General features: G+C 40.3%; 3 protein-coding genes across 5 annotated transcripts in view; 1 reads left to right on the plus strand and 2 right to left on the minus strand.

Moving 5' to 3' along the window:
- The window catches only part of LOC137978704 (interferon alpha-inducible protein 27-like protein 1), a 12,241-nt gene extending 6,393 nt beyond the window's left edge, over nucleotides 1–5,848 (plus strand). The window contains exons 2-3 of one of the 2 annotated variants that reach the window (XM_068825720.1): nucleotides 2,912–3,017; nucleotides 4,357–5,848. In XM_068825720.1, coding sequence (XP_068681821.1) covers nucleotides 2,912–3,017; nucleotides 4,357–4,682 — 432 coding nt within the window. In that variant the 3' untranslated portion in view covers nucleotides 4,683–5,848. The remainder of the gene's footprint in view (nucleotides 1–2,911; nucleotides 3,018–4,356) is intronic. The other variant, XM_068825721.1, reaches the window with a different exon arrangement.
- Nucleotides 5,396–16,629, minus strand: LOC137978703 (uncharacterized). Its single transcript, XM_068825719.1, has 8 exons — nucleotides 16,469–16,629; nucleotides 14,838–14,998; nucleotides 14,037–14,124; nucleotides 13,553–13,644; nucleotides 12,188–12,251; nucleotides 10,080–10,183; nucleotides 9,582–9,676; nucleotides 5,396–8,725 (listed from the first exon to the last, which is right to left on the minus strand). Exons 1-8 carry the CDS (start codon nucleotides 16,523–16,525, stop codon nucleotides 8,649–8,651), a joined length of 738 nt encoding a protein of 245 aa, XP_068681820.1. The 5' UTR covers nucleotides 16,526–16,629; the 3' UTR covers nucleotides 5,396–8,648.
- Nucleotides 16,630–18,588: 1,959 nt separating this feature from the next.
- LOC137979895 (bromodomain adjacent to zinc finger domain protein 1A-like) overlaps nucleotides 18,589–25,000 on the minus strand; it is a 27,945-nt gene continuing 21,533 nt past the window's right edge. For both annotated transcript variants that reach the window (XM_068827210.1, XM_068827209.1), the window contains exons 13-19: nucleotides 24,534–25,000; nucleotides 23,656–23,852; nucleotides 22,679–23,191; nucleotides 21,875–22,088; nucleotides 21,298–21,516; nucleotides 19,079–19,557; nucleotides 18,589–18,999 (exon numbers count right to left, since the gene is read on the minus strand). The exon at nucleotides 24,534–25,000 is cut by the window's right edge and continues 392 nt beyond it. In XM_068827210.1, coding sequence (XP_068683311.1) covers nucleotides 18,739–18,999; nucleotides 19,079–19,557; nucleotides 21,298–21,516; nucleotides 21,875–22,088; nucleotides 22,679–23,191; nucleotides 23,656–23,852; nucleotides 24,534–25,000 — 2,350 coding nt within the window. In that variant the 3' untranslated portion in view covers nucleotides 18,589–18,738. The remainder of the gene's footprint in view (nucleotides 19,000–19,078; nucleotides 19,558–21,297; nucleotides 21,517–21,874; nucleotides 22,089–22,678; nucleotides 23,192–23,655; nucleotides 23,853–24,533) is intronic.

The raw sequence follows: 25,000 nt of genomic DNA on the forward strand, positions 1-25,000 counted from the left end.
AAAAATTATAAGCAGAAATAAAACCATTTCTCTTATTAAGAACCTGTGTTTACCGGTACTTGGTTTTGTCTGCCGGTCGATTAATCTCCAGATTATTTGGCATCAGTCTCCAGATTTTCGGTGTTTTGAGGTTGAGAGGTCTGAATTAGACCTAAACAATAGTTTTTAGGCCTAAGGTTAGCTTAAACGAATGTTTTGGTCTGTTTCTGTGTTGGTAGAACCTGTGTTTTTGTACACTACTGAACTTTTTTTATCTGACTGTGATGAAAACAAATTTGAAAAAAGAAGGTTGTATGGAACATTTACCTGGATTAGTCAATAGATCATTATCACTTTTAGGTATGCCTCTTTATCATCAGTAAAAATTGGAATTTAGTTTTAATATTATGCAATTATGCACCTATCATCCGCCATCCCTCGGGAAGGGGGAGGGGGAGGGAGGTGGGAGAGAGTGGGGAGGGAGGGGGGGAGCCCCAGGCAAGGTAAGGTAAAGGTAAAATCTTAGACAAGGTATTTCCTTCAGGACTTAACAATAATGAATGAAATAAATCTAACTACCTAACTAAATTAAATTACTAAAAACTACTACTGTAACAATAAAAGAAATGATAAGAAACCTGCTTTACAAGGAAGGCGTGTATAAAAGCAAAATAAAACTTACGTAAGACTACTAATAAAATCATAGTTCTTCACCATTTTTAGATTTAAATTCACTGAGATAGAGCGACTGTCGAATATCCAAGGGCAGATGATTCTACAGTACAGCTCCACTATAGGACAGACTTCTTTTACCATAATTAGTGCGGGGCTGAGGGATGGCAAGTGTACAGTAACCATCTCTTAAATTATAAGTTAAAGTATCAGAACGGAAGACAAAGTACAAACTAAGATAGTCCAGAACCATATTATTTACAATCTTATACATCAAAATTGATTTATTAACAAGGCGTTGACAGTCTAGTTTAACCTAGTTTACCATCCGCAAAAGTTCATCAGTACTACGTACGATCGTAATTTGAAAACGTTATGACGCGTGCAGCTCGATTTTGCAATTTAGAACAGGATCCTCACACCAAGCTACAGTAATCGAGATGTGGTTGCACTTGTGAATTGTAAATGGTGACTGAGTAGAGTCTTATATGGGACAGGGTACCAAATATGGTTAATGGCGTTTATACCAGAAGCAATCTTTTTAGAAGCTTGTTGATATGACACTCCCAAGTAAGATTTTCCTCAATATGCACACCAATGGGATTTGATGTAAAATGCAATAACCTTTGCTTGGAACCAATCAGTAGGAATTCAGTCTTTGTCGTATTTAAAGTTAGTTGGTTGGCTGCAAGCCACACACGAATTCTCTCCAGGTCAAGATTAATACAACTATTTATTTCATCAACATGGCTACCAGCAAAAGTAATACTAGTATCATCGGTGTACATCCATGGTTGGGAATGCTAGAGATGATTAGGCAGATCATTTATATATTATAGAAATAGAAGGGGCCCCAGAATCGTTCCCTATGGAACACCTCAGCGAAGGAACATTTTGGACGATTTATTACCGTTTACTAGGCACGTTTGGGTTCGGTTCTTTAAATAAGAACAGAACCATTGGTTAATGGAACCCTAAATACCATGAACTTGTAATTCTGAAAGAAGAATAGTGTGGTACACCCTATTGAAGGCCTTCTTAAGGTGACTGGTCTAAAAAAACAACGGCATTAATAAAGCCATGATCGATGTTTAAAGACCAGTTATCAGTCGCTTCAATCATTAACCCTTTCACGTCCAAACCGGCCTTAACTGGCCAGACTTCTAAATTTGATATTACCGCAGTTATGCTCTGACGACCCAACACAAATCATCCTACATTTCACTCAGTTCATAACATAAGCAACCAAGTCAAATTTAGATGGATTTGTGTGGAGTCATCAGAGCAAAACGGCACTAGTATCTCCAAGACAATCTGCCCCAAAATTCACTATTTTCACAAATCCCATAATACAGCTCACTTTGGGGGATTATTTGCATTAAATCAATGGAAATCAAGTTCACTGAAGCATGATACAGTCCCAAGAGTAAATAACTTCTTGTTTTTATGTAAAGAACTCCCCAAAACGTAAAAAAGCATAATGGCAAATTGGGAAAATAGTCTATGTTAGTTTTTGGCAACTAGGCCTTTGAGATATTCTTTTAACCCTTTGAGACATAAACTGGCCTAAACCAGTCAGACTTAGTATTTTACTCTGTGTAACGCCAGAGTATTTTACTCTGTGTCACGCCAGACGATTTTACTCGTCAATGGGGAACCCCTGGGAGTCAATCGGTTAATCACTCACTCATGTCCCCATTAAGCAGTAACTGTAGAATGAAGCGAGCGAAAACCAGATTGATGTCTACTGAGAAGATTAGGGCATTTTAAGGTTGCAAAGGGCTCAGTCAAAGTTCTCAATTTCCCCCTTGTAGGTGGGGCCACAGAACAAGCAAAGTCAAGAAATTGGGCTTTAAGACAAATAGTACAATGTACTTGTAATATAGAGTGATACAAAGCAATTTGTATCAGCAGAAGCAAGATGGGAAAAGGATTAACATAACAACATCTGACAAGTCCAACTTGTCGCCAAACAAACCACGAATTGGATGAGCCTGCATTCTTGTGTTCTGTGGCTAAAATTCCATGCATGTAAAACAACTTGAAATGACCTTTTTCTCTTTACAAAGTCCCCTGATTTTTCCCTGGTGCGAAGCATCAGAAAACAAAGTCTCCCTGATTTTCCCCAACCCCCCGGTAAGATTTCCATTCAAATCTCCCTATAAGACCCAATAAAGAGTGTAATTTATTATCCCCCCCCCCCTCCCACAGGATGGCCGATGATAGGTGCATTACCACTGAGTAATCTTCTTTTTCACAGGAATATCAACCAGAAAATCATATTGGAGGTGATGGGAACAGTGGTTCAGAAACCACAGGTGACAGTGGTTCAGAAACCACAGGTGACAGTGGTTCAGAAACCACAGGTGAGTTGTTCTGTTGTCTCTTTCTAGGAACAACTACCTGCTCAGCTTAATGGGGAGTGATTAACCCATTGACGAGTACAATCATCTGGCGTTAGACAGAGTAAAATACTAAGTCTGGCCGGTTTAGGCCAGTTTGGACATCAAAGGGTTAAAGGGGAAATTGTGATCACAGGGTGGCAGTGTCAACAACATTATAGAAGTTGGGAACCAGCACAGCATGAAGTTTTGGAGGTCAAAAATGAATAGGCCTTGCTTTTCTGTGCAACTCTTCATTTTGGCTTCATCTACTGGTCATGCTAAATGCATCAACACAGATTTTTCCGGAAGGCTTTGGAAAAGTTTCTATGGGTAAAATTTGCATGCCATGTTTAGGGAAGAGGTCTAATTATTTTATATCGCAAAGCTCACTAAAGTTTGATATAAAGTTAGCACTTGGCTTGGTGTAAACCCTTTCCTCCTACCTCCCCTAGTGATGTGTTTCAAAGTGCTCCTTGTGAGGATGCTTTTTTTTATTATCAGAAAATTTATAAGAGAAGGATACAGATTTCTGGAAGTATAAAAAATTGGCCTCAGTTTACCAATCTGGTGGCTATGAGGGGTTTCCAGTGTTTAACTGTGTTAGCTCATTAAAAAATTTCAAAAGCAACCCTCATTTCATGAACATCTCCCAAAGTAAATTTAACCCTTGAGAGGTGCCAATATTTTAAAACAAAAAGCTGACTGGGTGGCTATTTTGATACTGACAAAGACAACACTATTCTGCTATGGTTCCCCTTATTTTTCAGGTCCACAACCTAAAGCGTAGTTTTCATATGTCGGGAAAATCCCAGACAATCGGGGATTTTGCAGTTTCCCGGCTGTCCCAGATTTTGCCGACTAATGAAAACCATAAATCGTAGATGGTCAGGGACGAATTGGGAAAATAGGAAGCGTTTCTATTTTCCTGACATGTCCCAGAATTTTCCGATCGTCGGCGATCATTCCCGACATATAAAAACTCAAATTTGTAGAGTCGGAGGCGTCTATAAGGGCTTTAGCTCGTAACCAATCCTCTAAATTGCAAGTTTTTAGTTTTTGGCGCACTTTCCACTTTCAAAATCTGGGACGGTCGGGAAACTGTGAAATCCCCGATCGGCTGGGATTTTCCCGACATATGAAAACTAGGCTTGAAGGGCCCTTAAGACGTGTTGTCGTAATAATTCTCCCAGCAGTTGTTTGAGGTGGTACCATTCAACAAAATGTAGCCCCCTAGATGATAGGACAAACTCCCCAGTGTTTGGTGGTTGATGAGCTATTAATTATTTTAAAGTTTTGAAAGTGTATTGCTTTTGATTGATAGGTAGTCCATGGGTGTGGAGGGATGTCGCCTTGGGGGTGGCAGCTGGTACTGCAGCAGTTGCAGCAACTCCGGTGGTCCTGACTGCAGCTGGCTTTACTTCAGGAGGCATTGCAGTTGGTTCTATTGCCGCAGGTGTACAGTCCACATTTTATGGGGGTGCTACAAGCGGTGTATTTGCAACTCTGCAGAGTGCAGGTATGGCTGGGATTGGTTCAACAGCAAGTGCTGCAATTGGTGGAGTGATTGGAACAGCTACTGTTATGGCAAAAAGGGCTTGGGGAAGGTGGTTCACAAGTGCAGAACCAGCGGATAACCAAGATAACTAGAAGGACATACATCAAGCCAAACTGTGTGAAAAGTTGGATCACATTTTTGCAAACATTGGCCGTGCAGCACTTAACTGATTAGAGTGTAATGTGAAGTGCTAGTTCTCTACCCCATATGAACCATGTGAGAGTTAGCCCTGCTAATGGAAATGGGCCCACACATGGACAGAGAAAAACTCTGACCAGGGTGGGAATTGAACCCACAACCTTCGTGTTAGATCACTGCTGCTCTACCGATTGAGCTACAAGGTCAGACGGGAGCAGGCCGTGGGAACTGAAGATGTTAAAGTCATGGCAATGAACATGTACAAGTACAAGGAAGGATTAAGTTTTTGCAAACGTTGGTCGTGTAGCACTTATATTTGAACAGACTTAACTGATTAGAGTGTAATGTGAAGTGCTAGTTTTCTACCCCATATGAACCATGTGAGCGTACATGTTCATTGCTGTGACTTTAACATCTTCAGTTCCCACGGCCTGCTCCCGTCTGACCTTGTAGCTCAGTTGGTAGAGCAGCAGTGATCTAACCCAAAGGTTGTGAGTTCAGTTCCCACCCTGGTCAGAGTTTCTCTGTCCTTGTGTGGGCCCATTTCCATTAGTAGGGCTGACGCTCACATGGTTCATAATTATGGGATAGAAAACTAGCACTTCACATCGCACTCTAATCAGTTAAGCCTATTTTTTCTGTAAATCAAGAGACAAGACAAAAAAAGTTGTGTAAATTATTTATTTATCGTGATGGTTCCATTCAGTTAGGATCCTCAATTGTTGTTTCCTCTTAAAACAGTTGTATGTAATCTGTGAAAATGAAATCGATGATTTTGGGTCTTCCTGTATTTGCAATCTAACAGCCAAAAACCATAAAAATAAGATTAAAACTGATGTAACAGCACAAACACTCAAATGCTGCATGCAGTTCTGAAGATACCTTAGCAACAGCACCATACACGTATGAAGTAAAACATGTATTGTGGTATGTCAGTGGACTAGTACATGGAAATATTAACTTATTGAGGAGTAAAATCGTCTGGCGTTAGACAGAGTAAAAGTCTCACCGCTTTAGGTCAGTTTGGATGCCAAAGGGTTAATTAATGACTTAAGTGCTGTCTTATAACTTGGCATTTTGCTGTTCGCTGTTTGAAAATAATCATTGTTTTACAAATTGAGTGTGCAAATTGATTCAGTTTGTCCAAACTTCACAAACGATTGTGTTAAAAAAAAAATGAAATACCTAATTATATAGTAAGTAAAGTTGATTAGTTTATTTCTTGAACAAAGTGTTAAAGGTACAGTACCGATTGAAACTATTGATCCCTTTGCCGCATCAGTACAGTGTCAGGATCTTGCGACTTTTCCCCTCAGTATTCCCATGACAGAATGCTTTTTTGCCTCTGTTAAATTTTTTTCAGGCTGCGCGACCCACTTCAGTAAAACCTCAGTACTGAAAATACCGTGAGAGAACTTGATATACAACCTTCAGTTTCAAACGGTAAAATGCTCTCTCTTTAGAGAGAAAATGTTCTTCAAACATTCTGCGATGCGTTGATCACATTTATTTCATTTTGCTGCAAGAAAAGTATCTTTTAGCATGCGCTGGTGAGGGGCCATTGTGAAACGACAATGTACATGTAATAAATGTCGAGCCAGTTGGCAAACACTGAAAAAATTACTGGACATATTTTACTTATTCAAAGGGTGAAATGCTCTCTGTTCAAAGAAAACACTGGTCTGGTTCTCTGGACCGGAAAAATATTTATCAACTACCAAGTTTGAGTCACTCTATACCAGAATGTGAGCTTTTCAATACAAACTTTTAAATTGTAATCGCTGCACTAATAGAATTTTATATAAGATAAAATTGGTTCATTGTGCACCTTTTGTGGACATCACAAAGAAACTGTTGAGCATCGTCTAAACTTTTTACACCTTTTTTATCTTGGGCTTTGTTTTAGTCAACAGATGATTAGATATCAGGCATACATTTCCAAACCTTGGCACCTTTTTCAAAGCCCATGACATTAGAAAGCTGTTACCCCCACTTTCAAATGTTGTTGGAATAGTTTTCTAGCAAGGAATGGCTTGAGTAAGTACCGACAGCCAACAAAAAGTGTTGGCTACTTTTTTCCCAACATTAAACAAAAATTATTTAAAGACAGATTCCTTCAAACTTACTGCGCCTTTCAATAACATGCGGACTCTTAAATTCAAAGGTCAACCAACAAATGCGTTTTTCGCTACCACCAATCAAATGTTCGCGGCTCCTACCAGCTTCCGACTATGTTGAGTGAACTGGGCTCAGCGATGTGATTACTGCGCGCTCTACAGTAGTCGGAAGCTCGGAGGAGGAGTGGCCGCACATTTGATTGATGGTAGCGAAAAACACATTTGTCGCTTGACCTTTGAATTTAAGAGTCCGCATGTTATTGAAAGGCACAGTATGATTAAAATTCATTTTGACAATAAAAACAGTTGGTACTCTCCTTAAACCAGCTGCCAGCTTTACATTTCATTCAAACCCTTGAGCAAGCAAGTCAGAGGTGCCACTGGTAGTCACACCAAAAAAAAAGAAGCTTCTCAACCACAGAAAATAAGAAATCCTACACTCAAATCCATTAGAGGAAAAATAAAATGACCAGTAATAACTTCAGTTTGTCAAATGGGAAGTTTCTGTCTAAACTGTTGTCTGCCATTATGTCAAAGCTGTATTTAATACCATTGCCTCCAAAAGATACATGTAAAACAATATTAATTTTATGGAGGTTAATAGGGAAGAGACACTTCTACGGCTAAAACATCAATAAAAGGATTCAATGTTTTTTTCAACTCAAACTGATCCCTTTTAATAAAAAGAGTCTTGAGGGAAAAAATTAGGCCTTGAACTACTAAGAACAATACAATGTAAGTGAGTTTTTCCAATGGCCGAGGAATAAGAAAATGTTTTCTCTCACACACAGCTAGGAGAATGGGGTCCAGTCTGTGGGGGGTCTTCAGGTCACATGATTTGTTAGTGGTTTGTTTTTTGCCAACCACCTTCATGAATTTTTGGAGGATCTAGAATACCTTTTTTAGGATGCTGATCACATTTTATTCTGTTTAGTGACTTCATGATTTTTTTGATAAGGCCAAAATATTATTGTGTAGTTTATATTACATTTGTCATGTTAATAAAGGCCAGGCTACATGGTCGGCTTGGCTTGGCTCCTAATTGCGTGTGAGGAAAATATTACATGTATGTTATCCCACGGTGACCATCTCTCTGTTCTATGCTATTGGAGGCAATATCTGAAAATACTGGAATTCAAAGTTAATTTACTGTGTTTAATTACATCTGCAACAAAACCGTAAGAGGGGAATAAGATGGTACAAAAATATGATATTATTAGTCACTCATGGGAACACTATGGATTGAGTGTGACAAATTTTGCAGAAATTAAAAGTCAACTTCTTTCAGATCATAAACCTAATTCAATAAAGATGGACAACAATATTCACAGTCTGACAAGTATTTGCGCGTATTAGAACAAAAAGCCCTTATTTTAAAGCGAAACGTCTTTAATTGTATTTTGCCATTGCTAATGGGAAGGCTAGTTACGATAATAATTATTGGCATGGAATCAAGGAAACATTCAATGTATGCCATTTTTGTGAAAGTGGTCTATTGTCTTATACTTATTGTTGATGGGAGATAATGACATTTTTATGATTAATGGCAATTCTATTTTCTATATAATGCATCTCTAATAAATATTAAATGTCACCTGCAATGTTTGATGCAAGTCTTAATTCTCAAACATTAGTGCCTTAAGACAAATGTCCATGACATGCTTAACTGGATCAACAGCACAACTCCGTGCTGAAGTGAGCTTCCCTTCTTATTCCAAATAGCTCGCTTGGCTGAATTGGAAGATTTTAAGTACATCATAAATTTTATGGTCATAATGGGAATTCATTCTAGTGCTTTTAATGCTATGTCTTTCTAAAAGACTTCAAGATAGGATAGATGTTCTCAAATGCTTCATAAATTTCTGAGCGTACCTTTGCACCTAAAAACAAAGGAAAAGAAAAAGTCATTTCCACCATGCTGAATCAATGTTACAACCATGCCAAAAGATGTGGCCTTCTTGTTTGGTTTACCATTCAAGTAACAACTTGACAAGCTGTGGTACCTTGACAAGAGCAAACATGTCATACCATTTTCACCTGAAATTTACCCCTTTACATGCTGCACAGGTTACCTAAAGTTCGCAAAACTGACTGTCACTTGGCAGGCTACAAGTGAGATGTATGTACTCATCAATAAAAATAATACTTATTCCTCTCAAAGCTCAGTTGTGGGCAAGGTGGCAGTTTTACACAAACTGTAGGGCACATAAAAGCTGAAACTTTTGAGGTGAAAATTGTGAGATACTAATAAAATCACCGATCTGTAGAATGGGCCTGAATTATCGAGTGACTGCTCCTGTGTCCTAATGTCCATTAAAGAGAATGCAAGTGCAAGCATGGACTCATTGTCACTTCGAGTACAAGAAAGGTTCCCTGACCTGAAAAGTGGCATTGAACACAACACCTCAAGAATTTCAACTATTTACAAGCGAAAGTGGAGTCATCATAATTTGGGCCCATTCCACAGATTGGTGGTTTTCGTAGTATGTTACCGGTATTAACTTAAGGTACATCCAAAATTCAGTTGTAAGGTTACAATGGGAACCTAGAATAATAGTTTCTCACATTCATAGTCAAGGTCTTGTTGAGTCTTGCAAAGATTATCGCCAATTAAATTTAAATTAAAGAGAAAACACACATGAAAAGTGGAATTCACTTTATAGATGTAATACATTTGGCAGAAAAAACGTTCTCACAACCAACAGCTTCATACTCAGCAATGTTGTCATTTCTCACCAGTCAGAACTACTTTTCCCGACACAAAAATTAACAAGACAATCCTGGGCTTGACCATTCTGTAGATGAGACCTGGAAACAGTTCTGGTTCATAACTGGAAAAGAAATAAACAAATTAAAATGAAAGTGTTAAATTGACATGATTAACTTGCTTGTTTAATTTGTCTTAGGTCTTGTCTGTTTCGAAAATTTCCAGACGTTGATTAAAAAAGGGTTAGGGTTAGGGTTAAACACTCGTTTAATGAGGGACTTTCCCAACCTATGTGCAAGGCCTCCTTGATTTTCAGTTGAAAAGGCATGGAGGCGGTGTCAAGGATTGAGAAGCAATTCTCTGAGCACAAATCTCTGCATGTTTTTCTGACCCATAATTAGTATGAGTTCTTACTGGAGGCCTATTGTTTTTCTATCATTGTATTTTCTAGGGAATAAAAAATTCATTACAGTTCTCATGTAAACCCTGGTTTTATAGCAATATATTATAGGTATAATCACATTTACCTAGAAAACTGGCCATGGGCCAACACAAGGCCTTCAAGACGAATTGGAAACCTGACATCGCAGCTGCCAACCATGTTCTGAATTTTAAATTCTGTAAACTTTGCCTTCACAAAACAAAAGAATTCAAGCAATATTAGCAACAACAACAAAACAAACACAATGTCCTCGTGCAGGGGTTTCATTGACGTTTGAAGCCGGGGGGGGGGGGCACACAGGTTTGGGGGCATGATCTCCAAGAAATTTTGAAATTCTTAAGTTGCAACTTGGCTCACGAAGAAAAATAATATTGCTGAAAGACTGTGCTCTTTTCTGGGCTGCCATGATAGCAAAACACACAACATTGGGACATTTCAGTGGTCTTTTACAGATAGCAATTCTTTTTGCAATGCATTAAGGGGCGATTCGTTCTGAGATGAATGTGGCTTTTGAAATTGAACACAGCATATGAAATTGTGACATTTTGAGAAATGAGAAGAATGTTGACAGACCAAACACAATTCCCACTTCTCGTGATGGTGTTGTACCTTGACCCTGAGTTTTGCTCGTTTTTGAGGAGTTTGTCCTGAGTAGTCTCAGAGCTTCCCCTTTGACAAATCCTTTACTGACCCCTGGTGGGTGGCAGGAGGAATAGTGCGTATATTGAAATGTCTCAGTCGGTTTGAAGTGTGAGCGCACGTCAAGAATACTTTCCTTTTTAAACCTTTCGCCCTTGTAGACGCATGTGTGAAAAGGACAAAACTGTGTATTTTTAATCAGTCTTTGTATTTGAAAAAACCCAGTCCGTTGAGATAGTGAAAGTAGCCTGGTAAAGTCATGTCCATGGCCTGTCAGTCTGCCCCGTGCCTGGCCCTTAATGAAATCCTTGCTTCCCACGCAGACACTCTAGGGATTCACCACACGTTCCTTGACAAATCCCTCAGAGTGTCTGCATGGGAGGCTAATCAAACCTCTCTTAGGGATTCAGGACTCAGGGACTTAAGGACTCTTAGGGATTAGTCATGCATTCCTTGACAAATCGCCAAGAGTGTCTGCATGGGAGGCTAATGAAACCCCTGCCTCATACTATAATTTTAAACAAAAGCTTTCATTGAACAGTTGCTACTTTCAACCCACCATTGAAAAACAACCATTGTGTCCACCATTGTCTTGGACACCATTTTGTCCTTTAGGGGACACTTAATTGTGACATTTATCATGTAGCATTTCACAACTCAAGTGACGTCATCTTATTGAGGAGGAGGGCAAGATGACACAAGATAACACTTTAAGAGTTAGGTGATGATACTGTAACCTATCACAGCTACTAACTGATAATTATTATAACAGAGTCCTAAAGTGTGACGTCAAAAATTAAATTTGTGAAATTATGGGATTTTTCGGGTATTATCACAATGAAGGAACAACATCCAAAAGGCATATTCACAAAAAATTAGCATTTCAGGGCAAATGTCTTTGAGATACGTATATTACCGCAGTTATGCTCTGACGACCCAACACTTGTAAATCATCCTACATTTCACTCAGTTCATAACATTAAGAACCAAGTCAAATTTAGAAGGATTTGTATGGAGTCATCAGAGCAAAATGGCACCAGTATCTCCAAGACAATCTGCCCACAATTCACTATTTTCACAAATCCCATAATACAGCTCACTTTGGGGGATTATTTGCATTAAAACTATGGATACCCAGTTCACTGAAGCATGAAACAGTCCCAAGAGTAATAACTTTTGTTGTTTTTACGTAAAGAACCCCCAAAATGTAAATTGGATAATGGCAAATTGGGAAAATAGTCTATGCTAGTTTTTGGCAACTAGGCCTTTCAGATATTCTTTTAACCCTTTGAGACCCAAACTGGCCTCATTAACCAGCCAGACTTAGTATTTTACTCTGTCAAACGCCAGACAATTTTACTCGTCAATGGGGAACCTCCAGGAGACAATGGGTTAAAATATCCAAACAAATCCCACAATTTCGTATAATTTTTACATCACCACAACTTTAGAACTCTATTGCTAGGGACTACTAAAAATCCTGCTAGTGGATACGTCTGATCATTTCCCTTTACCCCAGTTTTTAAGTGGAAAAATTTATTGAAAAGAACTTACCGGGAAGCCAAGCTTTTGAACAACTCTGGCATATTTCCGAGCTGCCAGTCTGGACTGTTCTTCACTGTGAAACACAAAATGTACAACATTCTTTAAAAAGATCCAGGATCTTCAGATCTGCTACCACTTGAAAATTAAAAGCTTCTACATTAAAATGAACCTAACCTCAAAATATTTTTACAAATTAGCAAAAGTAAAATATCAAACATTTTAAAAGTTATAGTTGCCTTTGCTTCTCTAGATTTTACTTTTTAATGTGTAATGTCCCTCATAAGGTAGTATGTAAGAGAAAAATGCTGGCAATCGTTGTCCCATGGCTAAGGCAGTGAGAGGCATGGACCTATTGCTTCGATGACAAACTATTTTGCATTAAAGTTTTGAAAGAACTTTCGCAATATAAATTAGTTCTTGATGTCATCGAAGGAATAGACCCATCCCTCTCTCTAGCTCTGCCATGGGACAAATGAGTGCCAGCTGTGTTGCTCTCATATCTCATTAAACCCATTAAAAGTATTATAAAAATCTAAAGAATAATCATAATAAATGGATGGTCATTTGATGACCAAATGTGTAAAAGAGTGTCAAAGTATTCGCTCCTAACATCACTGGATGTTTGGGTTTATCTTTAAACAACAAAATACCCCAGTAATTCCTTTACTGCTGCCGCAGCTTTTTTTATAATTCTGCAGAATCCATTCTCAAGCGCCAACGGCCAAACTGCGTTTTGGCTTCCATCAATCAAACTTCTTTCAGCCCCCACAGATGACGAAATAAACTGATGCATGACTAACCTACCAATCAGCATCTTTGGTTCCCATGGTACATTCATATAATTATTCAAACTCAATGCTGATGAAAAGCGATGGAATCTGTACAAATCTTTTTACAGTCTGAAAAAATTCTAAAAACATATAATGCTGTTCAAGCTGTGAACTAAGCAAAAACTCGAATTCACTTTCCGGAAGTGGAGTCCATCTTCCTGGCTATGTTCGGAAATTTGATTAATGGAAGCAAAAACGCAGTTTGGCACTCAGCCCTTAGCGCTTGATGTTAAGATTCCACAGAATTATAAGATCGCAGTAATCAGTCCACATTACAGAGACTAACACAGACTAACACATACCGTGCATTTTACCTTTCGACACACCCATCTGAAAAATTGGTTTTTGCCCTTTTTGCTTGTTCCCGCTCAGGGCAAAAACCAATTTTTCGGATGGGTGTGTCGAAAGGTAAAATGCACGGTATGTGTTAGTCTGTGTTAGTCTCTGTAATGTAGTCTATGCCTTTCATTGCCTCGAAATCTCTCACTTTCACGTTCAAGTAATCAGTCCAAAAAGCTGTAAATGACAGTTGAGTAACATGTACCTCTTTGCCCCTGTGCAAACCATTTTTCCAGAACTGAATATCAATGCAGTGGTCCGCGGCTCACGTATCCTCATTATGACGGCTGCAAAACGCTGGAAAAGTTGATAATTTAATTGTCATCACTCTTGTAAGTGATTTATAATCTCAATTCCACAAAAAAGCAGAAGATCATTTTCATGCTTGCTAATCGTGAGATGCATTATTTTAAAGGAAGCAGAGTGGTTCTTCGATAAGCGCGGGGTTCAATAAGGGAATCTTTGCTGATGTCATTGTTTACATTTTATTTACATTAACATATAAGTTTGCATCATGCTATTTACAAATTGACTTCAACAGATTACTGGACATCTCTTCATTGTACAACGTTCCACTTTTGTGTACAACTTCACACACAGAATTCAGTGTTTGTTAAAAAAGTTAATAGACTTGAAAAAAGGGAAGGTTGTTATATCTTTAAAAAAATTGATCCTTATGGGAATTCTACCTTGGGATTGTATTCAGCATTCCTTGCATGAAGGGCAATCTTCTTTAAATCCAGCTTGCAACCAAGATTTACCGTGGACACAATGTTTCTGGAAGTAATTGACAAACCACAAAAAAGAGTTGGATATTTTGTTCAACAAAGAACTTGAAAAAAGTACTTCCTAATATTTATTCTACAATAAGCGCCAAAAGGGTTGAGACACTTTCCCTTTAAAGGAATCTTGGACAAATCCCTCCCCTCCCCCCCACCAAACAATGTTGTTTTCTTATCGCCAACTCTTCCTTTTCCTGTTACCAACATTGAAGGGGGGAGGCGGGGGAAGAGGGGGGAGTACAGAATGTAATGTTAAGGTGATTTTTCCTTAATTTTTGTCTTCCCAGTTCAGTGTATCAACTATTTTTTGTTGCTTATTGTAGATTACACTGTCCACTGAGCAGATCAGGTCAGTTGCAATATACATTGTAAAGCCTGTGTAGGTGGCTAGACACCTTGGCACATCTCACAAGAGACACACACACTGCTTTCTGAGGAAGTGAACTCCAACCTATTAAAATTATGTTTGGACATTAAATGAGTGGGCAGAGCGAGGATTAAAAACTTTGAAAACTCATTGTCACATGCAACAGTGGTTTGGACATTACACAGAAATAATTGTGTGGTACAGTATGTTCCAATTTAATTTGTCTTGGATCATTATTTCGAAGTGGCGTTTGTCCTATGTTACGAGACAAATTTCAAGTTGGTGGTACAGTTGCAGCAAAACCACGAATAATATTATTGTATTATGCTATGGTAACTCACTGAAGTTGTGGTACAATCCCAGCCTGTTCAGCTGTCATCGGTGTCATTGGTGTGAGTGGTGGCATTGGACTGGGAGTAGGTGGGTAGGCACTTAGACCTCCCGGTAGAGAGGTTGTCGTCTGTAACCCTGATGCACCTGCTGACATAAGACCTGCATGGGGCTACAAAAGAAGGTATCGAATAGGACTTAACAAGCAGAAATCTGAAGTAGCGGTCAACAATTCCTCAGTGGTACCTCTCTTAAATAAACTCAACCTTCCCAATGTATAGAAATTTGTTGTATCTTAAGAACAGTAGTGGATCAAGGATTAAAAACCTGCAGTGTCTTAAACTAGTCAAATTCAATAGAAACAAGATTATTTAACCCAAACTAAAGTTGTCCACTTTGAGTTCTACATTTAATACGTATGTACAATTTTGTACAATGGTGTGGATTCAGACAGTGTTAAACATGTGCGAGAGATTAACTGTTCTCGTAATATGTTACAAGATTTGGTATAAAGTGGAGAAAGAATTTAGACGGCTGCTTATGTTAAAATGATATTTTTAGAGATTATCTCCAGATGCCATATTGGACTGCCAGCCATTAAATGATTTGTAAACTTTCATTTTCCTACCTAATTGCATGCAAAATAATATAACAACATCATAATGTCCAGCACATATTAATTAGCTGATATAAAAACACCTTAACACTCTTTGTTAGTCCCTCCAAAATTTTGCATAAAAACAATGCTTATGCGAAATTTTGGAGGAACAAAGAGTATTATGGTATTTTTGATATCGGCTAATTGAAAAAACACTTCAACTGCCATTCGTTTTATCTTACGTGGGGGCAGACTTACTGAAAACTATTACTACTACTACTACTACTACTACTACTACTAATAATAATAATAATAATAATGATAATAACCAATTATTTTAAGTCTCAAGGTTATTTAGCTGAACACAAGTGCTCTAGAAATTTGGGAGACTACAAAAATCAAATCAAATCAGATGTTGGTTTTGGATATGACGGGAAAACTGGAATACCCAGGGGAAAAATCTCTCGGAAAAGTGTAGAGAACCAACAAACTCCACCTACACATGGGGCCGACATCGGGGAATCGACCCCAGGGCCACATTGGTGTAACGCGAGTGCTCTCACCACTGCGCCACCGCGCTAGCCCCCAAAGGGGTTTAACGTAGAGGTTTGTAAATGGGACGGTCAATGTGCTTTCAAGCTCTCAAGATATGGAGGTCTTTATAGCTCAAAATTTAGCTTGTTATAGACTTAAAGTATATCAAATATCCTGATGACCTTGGAAATTTTTTCCTCGCAGCAAAAGGCAAATTTCGTTTATGCCCCCAATTGCAAGACGACGCTTACATCTGGTCTTAGTAGTCTACAACAAATTTTCAGCTGGTTTAAACACTCGAGCTACGGGAAAGAAAAACACAGTATAAAGGCAAAACCCGCAACACTAGAATAAACGTCTCCAGAAACCTTGAAGAGAAACGCTTAACAAGAAATGTTGGCCCAGGTTGGTTCACCTTTGTTTACCCCAAAAGAGACTTCGAACGTATGGGGTTCGTACTTTTTAAACTAAACTACTTCAACGCAAAAAGTTGAAATGAGTGAGCAATACCTGGACTGTTAAACTTGCCCTGTAATCATCCTTACTCTGGTCTAATCTGTCGTCCATTTTGCAGGGAAGATGTCGTTCAACTTTACGCAAAATATGTTTCGGCACCGGCAGAGTTGCCTTCTTCGCTCAGATATTTATAATGTTGGCTCCATCCACGATCGGTATGCATTCTGGGAGTTGAACCAGTCTTCTCACGGATTGAGCTGCTGACTTCTTCTTTTTAGCCCCTGCAACACGTTCTCGCCCATGAATTCGCGGTTATTTACGTTGAATTCACTATTATCGTAAATATAGAAGACTGTGTCCCAGGACTTGTGATAGCAGAGAAAATAAGGAAATAAAAGATCATATCCGTGGATTGGATTTGAACCCAGAATTTCGCCTCTGCAGGAACCGCTTCTTTCCGCTTTCACACTGCCGGGAAGATCAGGACACCGCATTTCTCAAAGTCTACCTTAGAATGTCGCTGCTGAAGAGCTATTAGGCCTAAGCTAGATCAACAATTTAGGGCTAAGCTTTGATTTTAAAATGCTTAGCTTGGTCGCGAAGTTTGGAAACCGACCTTTTGTAGTGTTTCATGTTGTTTGTTGGCGACTGATAATACAGTATTATCAAATAGTGTTTAAAATATTGTCCCTGAACAGCTAGCGGTGTGGTTGTCAAGTGGTTAGGTGACAGGTTAACAATGAACATTCCCAGGCTCGAGTCCTTATGTCCATACACTTGGAGTGACACCTTCTAACAAATATGACCATTTCCCATGATCCATATCAAGCTTTCAGTGTTCTAAATTCACGATAATATATTAACAATTTAGGATAATCACGAATTCAAGGGGGAGAACGGGTTGCTGCCGCATACCAGTTACCACCTAATAGCCCATTTCCGAGTTGCTGCATGCCTCAGTTTCAGAGCGAGTCCTGGTGCACAACCATTCAAATGGAAATGAGTTGCGTATTCTTATGCAAATCAGTCTAACTCATTTCCCTTACAATAGTTGAGCACCAAGACTCGAAACCGAGACAACCAGCAACTCGGAAATGGCCTATTGCGCGTCAGTGAATAGCAATAGCATCTATTACGTTCTGACTCATTATTCTCATTATTTGAAGAACGCCGCGAAATGAGTTCGAAAATTTACCCAGATCCCCCAGAGCCCTATAATATGGTGTTATGTCCACAATCTTGTCTAACCAGGGAACCGTGCCTCCATTAGCGCCGGATTCTGAGACCGGCACAGACTGAATTCTTAGTGTCATTTCTTTGATCATCGAGGCAAAGCCAAAACACATTTTAGAGAATTTGTTACAGTGTAAACGGAAGCACAATGAAATCGTACACAGTATTAATTATACAACTTGAGAATTTAATGGTACAAACGAGCAATAATTTGAAATGTCGGAGAATTAACACCTCTGAAAGTTATAAAACTTGTGCATTCTTTATTGTCGGCATTATATACAAGCGTTTCGACTTTTTTTTAAAGACGGCTTTACAGAGATCGTTAATAAACAGAAAATGATTAGGAAGAAACAGAGAAACCGGAGAAAACACCAGAAAAAAGTTCACAAAAACTCTGATTCACACTGTGGGATGCTGAGTCTTAAAAGTTGCTTTTCACGTGAAATGATAATCTGTATTATAATCTTCGTATACTTGGCCGCTGTTTTTCGAAGACGAATTGCAAATGTTTGTCTACAATAAGCGAGTTCATACTGGGGCCCAAGTAGACCATATTAAAGTGCAACAACAAAAAACAAATCAACTTGAGACTTACTTGACCCCTTACGATCGAGATCGTAGTTAGGCTTCCCTGAACATACCTCGTTTCTAAGGTTACAAAGTAAGGTATTTGAACTAAAATTAATCTCGTTTACATTCAAAGCAGAACTCGGGCACACTTGAAGCATTGTTACGTCCCTAGTATGAACCCGCCTAATGTTAACAACGAAATCGCTGCAGTCAGTACTACGAATGAAAAATAACGCCAGCATGTCCATCTCTAATAAGCAACATCTTTCTCCCAATTTTTACAAAGTGTTTAAGTTGAAACACGTAAGAGTTAACGCCGATCAAATCATACTGAATACCTTCCTTTCGTTGCACTTCATAAAACTTCAACCCGACTAATTTATCGCCCCTCTCACGGCAGAAAAACGTAGTCGAGGAACAAGAAAATCGCCAATCAAAGCATTCAAGTCAAACTTTATAAATCACCATTTTATTCTTTTACTTCCGTTTAATGTTTTCTTGACAAAGTGCAGTCCGGATCATGTCCGTCGACTACGAGTGGTTCGTCCCTCGTTCGCATCCAGTCCCAATTCAGAATACTGTGTCTCGAAGAAAGCAGAAAGACGTACACCGGCCCGAGCCTCCTTTCCACGCGGTTTGCAGTATTCGGAGCAGTTGATGAATATTCGGCGGACGTCCGAAGCGAAATCATCCACGGACTCGTACGCTTTGTCGTTCAGATTTTCCTTGATGGTGCCTAGGTCGATCGGCTTGTCGACGAAGCGAAGATAATCGGGATTCTGAAAGAAGAGAGAAAGTTACGAGTCCATGGTTTGCAGTTTCTCTGGGAAACTCATCCCATGCTAGTCTGAAACTTACCTCAGTAACATTCACGGGTTCAAGGAAAGGCCAGCTATCCTCGTGGTTTATCATATCGTCCAGTAGTTTCTTGCACACAGCAAACTTGGCTGCCAGCTTGGGATCTCTCCTGCCTGCAGGCTTTTTGCTCCGAGGTCGCGACGCCGGTGACGAGGAGCGAGAAGAATCGATAGAACTTCGGCCACGTCCACGAGCCACTATTTTAACACTTCCGCTTCGGCCTACACCAGGAGCGGGCGATGAAGAGCGAGACGACAAAGATCCCGAGGACGAAGACACTCGTCGACGCTTCGCCGGCTTTTTGTCAGGTTTGGCTCCAGTTTTCCGCGAGCGCGGAGGAGGCGATGGCGAAGAAGACACTTGGCGTTTTTTCGACCGACTGGTTTTCTTTTTTGTTTGTTTGCCACTCTGACGGAATTCCCTCCGCGTTTGTTTCTTCTTTACCACCTTAATGCTTCGCTCAAGAGTTCTCTGAGCAGCTAGAAAAAAGAAAACAAAACCCGAAATTACAATTATCATGCAAAAAAAAAGGATGCATACGTAGACGGCAACTTTAATACAACGAGTGTCTGTCAACAAAGTCCAATTGCTAAGTCAATCTTATGAAAATTAGTTCCACTTACATGAAAAATAGACACTGACTACGATCACATAAACTTCAACCTCTGGACTCGCTAAAATCCACCTTCATCATGATATTTTTTATGGAGGCAAAATATTTCACCGAGAAAAGATGCAGATGACAAATTCGCTCAATTCAACGAGAAGCGAAATGAGCGAACTGATTAAAGTAATTAAAACCAGAAACTTGCAGAGCCGTGAAAAAAAATAATCAAATAAAACAATAAAGTGAATAAAGATATAAAAACAAGAGAAACCCGACTGGATAGAGCCAATCAGCTGAATATTTGCAAAGCATGCTGGTAGTCGATCCTGGACGACTCATGACAAATCCAAGTAAAGGGCCAAGGCGGAAGTTGAATCTTGGAAGAGGAAAGGGGGGGGGGGGGGGGAAGTTCTTATGCAAATCACGTACCAAGACCACTAGGTCACGCCAACGACTTTTTAGCCATAACACACTGATCCAAAAGAGACTGGACTGAGCACCTATTCTCGGTTTCCACATGACGTCACGGCCGCCATGTTTGTGCCCCAAAACAAAGAAAAGGCGGCCATGTTTGTGTGCCGACCCAATCCTCCGGGAATTGAACTGTACTATTACGCAAATGTTTCCTTTTGTTTTCGTTAAAAAACATGGCTGTTGATCACGTGAGTGAAAAAAGCCCACAATTGCTTAAAGTGAAGTACAACGAAAATCGTGGTGGCCATCTTGTTGGGACCACTCCGAGGCCTCATTGTAAGAGTTCAAAGAAAGAGAAAAGCAAGATGGAAATGTTGTAAAAACCACTTCCAAATTTTTCCACGTTACATTTTTACCCATAACTTTTCTGCAAGAGTGAATTAGATATGAGTGTTGATCCATCACTTTGCGGCCTTGGCCCAGCACAGTCACAAATGGATTTATTTTTAGATACACTTTGCGCGCGAAACAAACAAAGGACCGCCAATTTGAACCAATCAGAAGAAGCCATGTCACGCGGGAGTGCTTCTGCCATGTTTTTTTTCTGGGACATGACAATTGGTTTTCGCGGGAACGGGTATTCTAAAAATAGACCAAGAGAAAATGAGGGGACAGAGAGGGAGGCTCCCGGTCCAGCCCTTGGGATATGCCATGTCCACGAAAGTTTTTTTTAGACGAAGTCTTCCGAGACGTCCGCATGCAGGCCAACCTCGGTCCGATGTTTGAAAGAAAATAAACATTCATCAGCCTTCCACGTGCGCCGTCATTTTCTCTTTTCACTAAGAACCTGAGAGCGAGGCAAGACTGCATGCGGACGTCTCGGAAGACAGACGTCCGCTAGAACAAAGACTTCCGCTGGTCTAAAAATAACTTTCGTGGACATAACATATCCCGGCCAACGCTCTGAGCCTCCCTCTCTGTCCCCTCATTTTCTCTTGAATAGACTCATTTGTGATTGTGCTGGGGAGGCCACCCATGCCATAACAACACTCTTATTTAATTCACTCTTGCTTTTCTGTCCATACGAACATTAAGGGCGGAAGTGGTGCCAACAAGATGGGCCACGGGCTTCAGTTTTGAAAACAAAAAAAGTCTCTCGATCCAGTCTTCAGATCAGTGACATAACATGACTCGTTACCTTCTATAGTGGCCTTTTTAACGCGGCAACTCCGTGGTCGTTCGTCATCAGCCCCTGTGCACACCTGACAGGCCCAGTTACCGCGCGGTATTCGCCTTAATGGTGGATAAGCGCAATGGATGTGATACGCCAATGGGCAGGTGTCACAGCACAGAAGCTCTCCTCCCTCGCAACACACTGCACATTGGTCGCCATGTTCGGAGCTTTCGCTGGCATCACCTGATGGAAAAAACAAATTAAAATCAGCTTTTTGACTATACTTCCATTACCTGGAAAAGAAAGAAAATATTGTCGATCATCAATAGACGAAAGGTATCGTAGCTACCAAAAACAGCCAGCCTCCATTGCGTGCATAGGCCGCATGACTAAGCTTCGAAAAATGGACTGTTATTGCACCGCTACGGTTGAAGCCAGTCTTGTCCCCATTCTAGCGTTTGCATTTCAGCCGCGCGTGTGAACGTCACAACGAAAACTGCTTTTGGTTTCGCCGACGATCCCGAATGCCCGACAATACAGAAAGCAACATTTGTGGCAAGTCACAAGCGCATCGGAAAACCACCGGCAAAACATCACTTACTTTGCACATCTTTTTCATCGCTTTCCGATTCACTTTCGACCTCTTCTTCCTTATCATAGTCACTATCTTCATCTTCGCTGTTCTTGTCTTCTTCTGATCTGTTTGCGCCCTCATCATCCATCTCTTCCTCCTTGGCTATGGGCCTTTTCCGTCGATCACTGCGTCTTGGTTCCTTGGGACGACAGTCTGCACAAAACCACTGACCTTCGGGGACCTTGGCGTGAAAACAAAAAATGAAAGGAAAGTCAACTGCACTCTTCTGGTAACTTCGTCCACGCTTCTAAAAGGTGTGTTATCTTAAATTTAAGGGGAGGTGCAATTTTCCTTTTTAGATTTCTGCTTGAAAAAAAAAGTGCCCTCCTGTTGTTTTGTCTCTGAAAGTTGTGAAACCTTTTTCGCGAACTTAAACTGACAATTTTACAACCATCTCCATATCTTTTTTGTGGTGTCAGGTAGCCCAACGAGTATATCGAACTCGATAACGGCTACTACTCTCGTCATGAAGCCAATAAAACAGCAACAAGTTGTCTCGGGGGAGGTCATCATCATCGTATCCAATAATAGTTAGCCAATCGGAGTACGCTGTTCAACAATAGTACCATTTTCAAAACAATAACAAACGATCACGTGGCATCAAGGGTGGACATGGGCCTTTAAGTCCCACAAACGTTTTCACCAGCAACTCAAACGCGCCAAGGAAGATTCATCATTACATTCTCCCTTGGTAAGCTTACAATAGAGACGAATTTTAAAACGCTAAAAAATTGTCTGTCAAGCCCTTTGCACCGCTATAAGCTTCCATACCTCTTTAATAGGTGGCTTCAGACAATACATATGATGCCCTCGATCACAAGCATCACAAAGCAACATGTGTTCGGCGTCACCCTTCCTCTTGCACAGCCGACACCGAGCATTCAGTACAGACTTGCTCCAGGCCACCGACTGATCCAGCGTATTTAGATGCACAAATACCTGAGACAAGTTTGTGCAAGCGAGCAGGGACTCCTGCCATCGCTCAAGACATGTCTTCTGTTTCACAGGTTCACCAGCCGAACTACTGCCGCTGCTGCTGCTGTTGTTGTGGTCTTCCTGTTCATCGGTTTTTGCCTCTTCGCTTTCCTTGCGTTCTACGCCATCATCTTGACCTTCTGCCTTTTTCCGATCTTTTCGCTGCTTTTCTTTGTTCTCCGATGTTTTCATCATTTCGTTGAACTCGTTCATGGCCACGACGGCTGCTTGCTTTTGTTTTTGTCGTTTTGTCTCTTCATCTTCGCCAAGGGGTGGATTCAGATATTTTCTTTCGATTCCTTGTTCAACCTATCGTAGAATAGTTGTAATATTGTCAATCATATGTTTCTTTTTTCAAGTGGAAGAAACAGTCATTCTACGAGCTACAGTTCTTTGCGACGCGTGACTTACATAAGGCTTAATAATTGCAGGCAATAAGAACTCTGGAGAATGAAATGAAGAGGTCTTTTTTTTTTTAAGTTTAATGTTTTGGCGCTCGAAAGAAAATGCATCTCATTGTTTGTTCGATAAAGTTGTAAAAACAAGATTAAAGAAAGTAAATGAAGTATCATTGCCATATCTTTCTTTACCTTAGAAAGTGAATCTAATATCTCCGAGCACTTTCCCTCCAACCATTGACGTACTACAGAGGGCAATTGAAGGGTTGCGGGACGCGGAAGCCACGCAAAAGGGAGAAGCAACGCTTCCCTTTCGTGGATCGCTTAGGAGTCAATCTCGCGAGCTTTAAGAGAATGCTGACAAGTTAAACTTACCTTGAGCAGCTCAAGTGCCAGATCTTTCACTACTGGATTAACCATAGCAGATCCGGTAACCAAGCTGATAGTGGGTGTACTACTGCGTGTACTATTTGCAGCTGGCGATGAAGGTTGGCTGAGTTGAAGATGAAGAGGGAGAGCTGAAAATGAACTCTCTGTGGGCTTGTCTACCAATTCATTGACCTCTTCACAATCTATATTGCAAACAAAAAAAACAAAAAACAAAAACAAGAACTGGAGATTGCTTTGCAGGCCACAAACAAGAGAGGTTACGAAACAGAGAAATGATCCTCGCATCCATCTTTTCTCTCTTTCGTCAATATTCAAGAGAGGTTATGTCGTCTACTTAACAACAGCTGTCCAACTTCAACAAAAGTTGGAAAAAAAAAACGTTACGTCTCAGCTTTCTCCTTCAACTAAGTCTTGGTTGGTGAAGACATGGCGCAATAACAGCGGAAGCATTGCGGTGGCCCAGTGATTAGGGCGCTTGTTTGCTTCCAGAGATACCGAGTTCAAACCCCGTTCTAACCACACCTTGAATTTGATCGTGGTAGTCCCTGGTTTAACTTCGCGGCTGCATCGATTGAATCACTATCAGGCAGAGACGCTCTAACAAAATCATTACCTCGAATTATCTACCTCTAAGATAATAATTTTCTCAAGTTGGTTCTTCTTTTTCCCTTTGAACAAGGAACACCTCCAACACCAACTGCATGCAGCTCACCAGCAGTATTTGCCTCAAGTTCTACTTGGCCATGAGCGATTGGAATAATTGCGGTTTTCAATACAGCCCATCAATTTTTAAAGCAAATCCAAGTTCAGAGTTCTTTTAAGACAATTACTTTTCATTTACAAAACTTCGCTTAACTTCTTACCCGCAAGACTATTTTCTTTGGCAGCACTTTTGATGCCATTAACAACCGGCTTGTGATCGTCATCGCACTCCATCGGATTTTCCTCCTTCTTCACTACCAACTTCTCATCATTGGACAGCTTGCTCAGCTTGCCCCGTTGGCCATCATCTACCTCCATCAGTTCTTCGCTTCCGTTCAGTTCAACTGCATCCACACCATTGACGGTCCCCTCTTTGCTTCCCGGCCTCTCAATAAACTGGCTATAGATTCCATTCTCCACTTTAGTTCTCCAGTCATTGCGTTCAACTCCCCGTATGTTGCCTAAACTTCCTTGCCATATCCTGTCTTCCAAGTCCAAAATCTGGTCGCGGAGGTTAGCCTCGAGGAACTCCTCCATGGTCTTGTACCGTGATTTATCCACTGTAGGTTGGTTTCTCCCTCCTCGCCTGCCTCTGCCCTTTGCGTCCTTCTTCTGAGCTTGAATATCT

The sequence above is a fragment of the Montipora foliosa genome, chromosome 12 (assembly GCF_036669935.1).
Source record: "Montipora foliosa isolate CH-2021 chromosome 12, ASM3666993v2, whole genome shotgun sequence".
Taxonomy (NCBI): domain Eukaryota; kingdom Metazoa; phylum Cnidaria; class Anthozoa; order Scleractinia; family Acroporidae; genus Montipora; species Montipora foliosa.